The following is an 8,271-nucleotide window of genomic DNA, read 5'->3' as shown; positions in this document are numbered from 1 at the left end:
CCCACTTCCCTGTTCTGATTTTGCTCTATACTGCTTCACTGAGTCTTTTCAGAACAAGGGGCCACTCCTCCGTTCTTCTTGTACCTCATTTGATGTGTGGATTATGTTTTGGGTATTCCAGTTTTTTTTTTTTTTTTTTAGATTTATTTGTTATTATATGTAAGTACACTGTAGCTTTCTTCAGACACACCAAAAGAGGTCATTGGATCTCTTTACTGATGGTTGTGAGCCACCATGTGGTTGCTGGGATTTGAACTTGTGAGCCACCATGTGGTTGCTGGGATTTGAACTTCAGACCTTTGGAAGAGCAGTCAGTTCTCTTACCTGCTGAGCCTTCTCTCAAGCCCCCAAGATTTAGCATTTTCCTTGACTGAGATATCCATTTTGTCTATTGTGTCTTCAGTTACTGAGATTCTTCCATCTCTATTCTGTGGTTGAACTAGGTTTCTGTAGTTCGTTGTTGCAGTTCTATAGTTCTAAGATTTTCATTTCCAGGATTCTGCTAGTTTCTGTATTCTTATTGCTTCAATTTCCACTCTTAGACCTTGAACAATTTTATGTGGTTCTGTTTTCAGCTATGTTGGAATTTTCAGGGCCTGCTCTGGTAGGATAGCTTGGCTCTCTTGATGACATATTTCCCAGGCTGTTATTGATTATGTTCCTATGCTGGTGTGTAGACACCTGCATTTGAGGTGAGTATAAGTCTATGTGCTGATTTCAGTGGTTTGTCTTGTTTTGATGGGAGTTTTCTTCCTGAGTTTCTTTTTAGTCTCTGGATTTTCAGAGAATCTGTTGGCTGAGTGTTGCCTTTTTTACCCATCTGCTTGCCAGGTGTGTTCAAGGATCAATGCTTGCTGGTGTTGGAGGCTGGGCTAAGAGGAGGCCAGTTAAAGATGATCTTAGCAATGCAAAGGAGGTATAGACAGGTGAGATGTGAAGCTGCCTCTGGTATTCTAGTCCAGTGCTAGGATCCATTGTGAAAATTGGATCTGGGGTAACAGATAGCTACAGTGGTAGGTCTTTGAGCAGACTTCTTGGTTTTCTGGCAATTAGGATATGTGCTTAGCAGGTGTGCCTGCCCATAGCACTTGGTTCAGACATAGATAAGGATATAAAAGAAGGGCAGGTGGGGATGGTTTGTAGTATCTGCAAGAGGTGTGGAAAGGAACAGAGGAAGCTTCCTCCAGTATTCTGTTCTACGGTTAAAAGCAACTGTGAGAATAGGGTCTGGGATATCAGATAGTGTAGTAGGTCTTTAGAAAACTTACTTAGTCTCCTAGCAGGCATGGCCTGTTGGTTGAGAAGGGATTCTCTGCCTGTAGTTGAGGACTCAGACACAGATGAGTCTGGAAGAAGAGAGCAAATGGTGATGGTCTGTGCTATCTACAGGAGAAATGGAAGGGGGAGAGGAAACTGCTCACTAGAGTAAACCTCGTGTATTGGGTCTCAAGTAACACAGAATGGGGAAGGTCTTGAGGCATTCTGCCTAGTCCCATACCCAACATCTTAATACTAAGGTATCAGGTTCCCAGTGTTCATTTATTTAATTCTATGCTTATTTAGGCTTTTTTTTTTTAAAAAAGATTTATTTATTTTATACATAATGAGTACATCATTGCTTTCATCAGACACACCAGAAGAGGGCATCAGATCCCATTACAGATGATTGTGAGCCACCATGTGGCTGCTGGGAATTGAACTCAGGACCTCTGGAAGAGCAATCAGTACTCTTAACCACTGAGCCACCTCCAGCCCTAGGTTTTTGTTTTTATTAATCTGTTAAAGACTTTTTGTTTATTGAATAAAAAAATTGTATCTGGACTGGCTAGGTCACTTAGCAAATATTCTTTTTGGGTTTAACCTGAGCTCAGATACCAATACTCAACCCAAATTGGGAGGCTCATAACTACCTGCTGCTGTAGATCCAGGGGATTTGATGCCCTCCTCTCTGGTGTCTCACATGTACTCACATGGAAAAAGATCTCTTTCACACAGACACACATATGCTTAAAAAGTGGAATAGATTTGCTTTCAAAATGCTTCTGAGTTATAGATCAGTTAGTGTAAGAAAAGCTATTTAGGTGTATAATACAAATACACACTTTCTTTAAAGCTTTGCTTTGTTGCATTTGGTTTGCATAGACTTATATCCAATCATCACTCATTCAAAACAAATGTTTCTAAGTGTTCCTAGTAGACATCCTTTTCTTTATCATAAGAGAATGAGATAATTTTACTCCTTCAAATAATTTACTCTAATATTGAATTATTTGTATGCTTTATGCAAATCGATACAATTGGAATAGCCCTCCACCCACAATCCATTTTTTTTATTACTAGGAAAGAAATAAACCAGAATGCATGGTGTGAGTTCTTGCCAGTGATTTCTTTGATTTTGGTTTTGATTATTATCCTGTAATTCTTATAACAACTGTGTTATATTTATGTCTGTCATTGTATCTTCTTTTAACAGTGACACCATGTATATTGTGTGATTTTATTAATTACACTCTTATTATATTGCTGTTTCTATGAAAATTGTAGACCTTCACCTATTTTCGTCTTCTGAAAATTTACCATATTATATTATGAGTTCCTTGAGATTTTGTTTGTTTGGGGACTTTAAGTTGTCTCTTTTTGGTGCTAATGAGTTGCCTCTCCGCATTTCTCAGCAAATTTGTGTTTTTCACTTGTTCCAGTCATCAATGTTAGCCTTTTTCTACTTAAGTGATTGATATGGTTAACCCATTGGTTCTGGGTTTTTAAAACTTTTGCTACATTATTGTCTCTGTGCTAATTAGCTTCAATTCTCAATATTTCAAAAATTCTAGTCATCTGAGGGAGCCTCAGTTGAGGGAGGGCTGCCATCAGAATGGCTGGTTGTAATATCTGAGAGATTGTGTTGATTGATGTGGGAAATCTTTTCCACTGCGGATGACAATATCTCTAAGCAAGTAGGCCTGCACTGGCTAAGAATGATAGCTGAGCATGAGATAGTGACCAAACAAGAGTGCAAGCCTGAAAACAATGTTTATCCATTCTGTTTGTTTGTTTGTTTTCGAGACAGGGTTTTTCTGTGTAGCCCTGGCTATCCTAGGAACTCACTCTGTAGACCAGGCTGGCCTCGAACTCAGAAATCTGCCTGCTTTTGCCTCCCAAGCATTGGGAATGAAGGCCTGTACCACCACTGCCCAGCTATCCATTCTTTTTGTCTTCAATTTCTACCTTGAGTTTCTATCCTAAGCTCCCAAAATGATAGACTGTTATCTGACACAACTATTCTAAAAACCCATTGATAACCTGAGATGCTTTTGGTTAGAAGATTTAATTACAACAGCAGAGAAGCAAGTTAGGACAAAAAAAGTGGTGGGGGTGCACAAAAAGTGATTTTTTTTGCTGCTAGACAGAACCTGGAAGTATTCTTTCTCTTTTGGAAGAATGTCCAAAGTATCAAGAATTGAGATGGCAAAGAGCATAGAGAGCTTTACACCTTTTATGACCTCTAAGATGGGAGTCTTGAAAGTAATGCAGACATTGAAAGTTGAAGTTGTAGGATGTCAGTGAAAATAGACTTCATGATAAATTTCTAGATATTTTGTGACAAAATGTTTCTTTTTTTTTAAAGATTTATTTATTTATGTATATGAGTCTTCTATTTGCATGTATGCCTGCGTGACAGAAGAGGGCTTCAGATCTCATTATGGATGGTTGTGAGCCACCATGTGGTTGCTGGGAATTGAACTCAGGACCTCTGGAAGCGCAGTCAGTGCTCTTAGCCACTGAGCCATCTCTCCAGCCCAACAAAATGTTTCTTATTATGTCCATACCCTGGGAAATTGAGTAAAGCAGAATTAAAAAATAATGGACTGGTTTCTTAGATGTAATATTAAATCTGTTTAATGGTTATTATTAGCGACTCATTCAGGACTACAGTGAAAAGAAGCAACAAGGGCAGAAACAAATACAATGACTGTGAATTGTTAAGATAAACAGCACTAGGTAGTTTCATATGACAGTTTGAAATGGCCTAAAAAGTGTCCTAAGAGTAATACTGTCCCCTGCTAACCTTTAAAATAGTAGAATGAGTAAGCAAAGGGAATCCTAGTCCCAGATAGGAACTTCATATAAAACCTAATGCAACTGTGGTACTAGTGGGGTATATTCCATCCCAATTTAGAAGTAGACTTTTGCAAGATTATTATCCATGTTGTACTGGTTCCGGTAACAAGAAAGATGTAAAATTCAAAGTCTTGTAGAATTCAAAGTTTTTTCTCTGTGGTATTTGTTTAGCATTGTTCCAGCCATCTATATTTGTCAGAGTCAGAACCTCGTGTTTTTTTTTTTTTTTTAAACAAACCAAACCAAACCAACCAACAAACAAAACCCCTGTGAATTCCTTGTATGAAGCTATGTGTATGAAGCCTGAGTTGCATTTGAGAACACAATATGTGGAGATACATAAGCTATGAGAAATCTACTATGGAGAGATGGATATAGGAAATGGATTTACCCCAACTGATAGAACTATATGAGAGGTTGCAGGGATATGGCCATCTAAACCCTTTAACTGAAGCCCCATGTGTCTGAGACACAGCTACAGGACTTGGTATTTAGGCTCCTGCCTTGATCCAATCTTCCCTCACTATGTACATATTTCTCCTTATTGAAATGGGAAAGGGTATTCTGTGCCATTGTATACTGGAAAGATATAACTACTTTTCTGATTTTACAAGTTGTGGCAGTGGGGAGATTACTGTTGAGTGTCAGAAGGGACTTTGGACATTTGAACAGTGTACAGGCTGTTGCAGACTATTAGGACCATTGAAGTTAAACTAAATGCATTTTCATCTGGGATGACCATGAGCCTAGAGTAGCCAGAGGCAGAATGTAGTTGGTTGAATCAAGAAGCTCCTGCATAGGAGGATTTCTTTGAACTTTTGTCTCTCTTTTGTGTCTTTCTTTAGGGACCTCATAGAAACTTTTCTAGGGGGAAAGGGAGATGGCTCAGCAGTTAAGAGCACTGACTGCTCTTCCAAAGGTTCTGATTTCAAATCCCAGCAACCACATGGTGGCTCACAGCCATCTGTAATGAAATCTTATGCCCTCTTCTGGTGTGTCTGAAAATAGCTACAGTGTACCTACATATAATAAATAAATAAATCTTTAAAAGAAAAAAACTTTTCTAGGAGACTTTTTACATTTCTTATTGGGAATGGGATTGGGGTAGCTGTATCCTCAACCCATTTCCTGTTTTTTTGAGGGGTTTGTGTGTGTGTGTGTGTGTCTACTGTGTTGTGACTCTATCCCTTAATCACATCAGATACACTAAAAGCAATTGATATTAAGTGCTAAAGCTATTTTCTTATCCTGATGTTTCTACATTTTTAGTTTTGTTGTTTTTGTTTTTGTTTTTGAAGATGAAGTCTCTGTGTAGCCATGCTTGTCCTTTAAGTAAGTTTGTATATGAGAAGGCCAGTAATTTACAGATTCTCCTGACTCTGTCTCCAGAATGCTGGGATTAGATGTGAGTGCCAAGTCCTGCATGGGCTTCAAAGGACAGTGGGGCATGGTGTCCAACCCTGTAGCAAAGCCAACAGAACTTGGGACTCTTATGAGTTTGACAGTTGCTATTTGTAAGGTTTGTTTGTAATGTGTGTGTGTGTGTGTGTGTGTAATTTGCATTATGTTCCTCCTTCAGGGTATTCTCTCCCTGTTAACGATTTCATCTTCATGATAATTAGGTATAGCTGGAGTCCAGGAGTTGAGATTGTGTCAATGTTATTCACCAAAAATGTTAATTATTGTGAATTTCAGGACAGCCCTTAAGGCTAGGGGAAAGAACTCTGAAATTACGAGTTCAAAAATATATAATTTCTCAACTGTGTAAAATAAAAGGATGCAATATGAATTGACTAAGAACTTAACAGATATAGTAGTACAAAGGCAGCTTTGCTATGAACCAGCATGTCAGAAAATAAGAGAAGAGAGAATAAGATTTAGGGTGTGGTAATTTCAGAACGCAATCCCATCCAACTAAACTTATTTTTGTATTTATGAGATTGGCAGATCTCTGGATTCATTTGCAATGCTAAGAAAAAAGAATGTACTTGTTCTCTTTTTCTAAAAATCTGGATGCTGTGGTCAGGGGCTGCTGACTCATTGAATAATCAAAGGGGAACCTGGAGTGGACAATTGCATTGAAATGTAAATAAAAGACAAGGCTTTGGTTTGCAAGAGCTGAGCAGTCGGGTGATCTTCAGAAAGCTGTCTTTAGCCAGACATGGGCTGTCAGTTTGCATCCATGTTTTGGTTTCAATTTCTTTTTTTCTGCTGCTCCCAATACCCTTTCCCCAAAATTACTCTCTAAGCCAAGGCTGGTTCTTAGCTTGTTGGCCAACATGCCTGGCTTTTTTTCCCCTTATATTACTGGCTCATGGGCCTATAGTGTACGATTTTGCACATGTTAAGCATGTGTTGCTGTGCTGACCTTCATCTACATCTTGGATTTTGAAATTTGACAGAAAGCCTATTCTGTTCTCAGGCTGGCACATAATCATGTCATAAATACTACCTGAGCCTTCTGTCTCATTGGACTGTAGTGTGTTCCATTCATCTTGTCTGTTGTGTTTGTTAAGAAATATTTTAATGAATAAGAGTATTTTGCCTGTATTCATGAATATCATGAATATGTGTGCCTGATTGGCCCTCAAAATAGTCATAGAACATGACTGCTGAATCCCTGAAGTTGGGATAATGGATAGTTGTGAGCCCACATGTAAGTACTGGCAGTTGAGCTCAATTATTAGCAAACCAGTAAGACCTCTTCTCTACTGAGCCATCTCTCCTGATCTATGTTGCTTATTTAGGATTAACATTTACATTGGTAATATTTTCATATGTGCACTTGTAATTGTTTAAACATGCATTTCCTTTTAGTAAGATATTATTAATGTCATAATATAAAATGGGTCACTTCAAGTTTCTGGAAGATGAATAGCAAACTAGAGTGAATGTAAATTTCTCAGGAACAACCTTTAACTTTTTTTCTATCTTTTTAATTCATTTGATTGAGTTTGGCAGGGGAATTAGAGTCTTACTATATTCTTCTGGTTGTCCTGGAACTCATTGCACCACCAGGCTGGTATCTAACTCAGTGAGATAACATCTGCCTCTACCTCCAGAATTCTGGGATTAAAGGCATGAGTCAATACACCCAACTTGCCTATCATTTTTCCCTAGTTAGTAATTGTTCATATCATACCATTTCTCTATATGCTCAATATTGTTCTCTCTCTCTCTCTCTCTCTCTCTCTCTCTCTCTCTCGGCATTTCTTTCTATTCCAGTGGCACAGAAATGACAGGAGTGAACCATATTATTAAGTTTCCTTCTGAAATAACTTCGTTATTACATTAGTACTTCCATGTCAAAAAAATCAGTGAGGAAGACCCAGAATTATACAAATATATTGACAGTGAGGCATACATTTAAAGTGATCTTGGCATGATGCTTTGTATTGTATACCTATGTGGGATATTTTAGAATGCAGTGACCTATGATGATGTGTGTGTGGACTTCACTCCAGAAGAATGGACTTTACTAGATCCTTCACAGAAGAGTCTCTACAGAGATGTGATGCTGGAGACCTACAGCAATCTCACTGCTATAGGTAAGACAGTGAATTTCCTTTCACCTTTTAAAATAAAAGGACAATTGTTTCATTGGTATTGATGCTGTTCTGTGATTTTAATCAAGAATGACGAATAATGAGGTAAATGAATCAAGTATGGTTCTAAGGTTCATGGGAGACACTAACTTAAATTTTGCCCAATTTCCAATAATCTGTTATAAATTTTCTGTTACTATATTTTTAGGCTACAGTTGGGAAGATGACAATATCAAAGACTATTTTCAAAGTTCTAGAAGACATGGAAGGTAATTTTCATGTGCAAGTTGGTTTGAATATGCCTTTGAAGCAATTTTAATGTTCCTTTGAATTTTGAAGAACAGCAACAATGTAAAAAAGCACTGCTCTAAGTATATCAATGATTATTAAATTCTCACAAAACCATGTACCTCAATTTGAGGTATCTGATTTGTATTTCCAGTGTATTGTTGTAAGAAGGATATAATCAATGCCTTAATCAATATTAGCATTTGTGTCATAGCCCCGTTAGATTATGCTATAGAAATGGTAATCAGTTTAATCCCATACCAATTTGATATTGCAAAATGTATACACATTGAATAGTTGATAAGTATATGTGGAAAGC

At 37.8% G+C, this 8,271-nt stretch overlaps 1 protein-coding gene across 1 annotated transcript; it reads left to right on the top strand.

The window, feature by feature from the left end:
• Positions 1 to 5,509: 5,509 nt before the first annotated feature.
• LOC127669244 (zinc finger protein 431-like) lies at positions 5,510 to 7,937 on the top strand. Its single transcript, XM_052163102.1, has 3 exons — positions 5,510 to 5,638; positions 7,541 to 7,667; positions 7,873 to 7,937. The coding sequence occupies exons 1-3, from the start codon at positions 5,510 to 5,512 to the stop codon at positions 7,935 to 7,937; spliced, it is 321 nt and encodes a 106-aa protein (XP_052019062.1).
• The last annotated feature ends 334 nt before the right edge of the window (positions 7,938 to 8,271 follow it).

Source organism: Apodemus sylvaticus, chromosome 19 (genome assembly GCF_947179515.1).
Source record: "Apodemus sylvaticus chromosome 19, mApoSyl1.1, whole genome shotgun sequence".
In the NCBI taxonomy this organism is placed as follows: Eukaryota; Metazoa; Chordata; class Mammalia; order Rodentia; family Muridae; genus Apodemus; species Apodemus sylvaticus.
This window is presented reverse-complemented; position numbering and strand designations above follow the sequence as displayed.

Coding starts and splice junctions, on each gene's coding strand:
- LOC127669244 (XM_052163102.1), top strand. CDS start 5,510: ATGCTGGGATTAGATGTGAGTGCCAAGTCCTGCATGGGCTTCAAAGGA. Junction 5,639..7,540: donor TGACAGTTGCTATTTGTAAG/GTTTGTTTGTAA, acceptor GGGATATTTTAG/AATGCAGTGACCTATGATGA. Junction 7,668..7,872: donor CAGCAATCTCACTGCTATAG/GTAAGACAGTGA, acceptor CTATATTTTTAG/GCTACAGTTGGGAAGATGAC.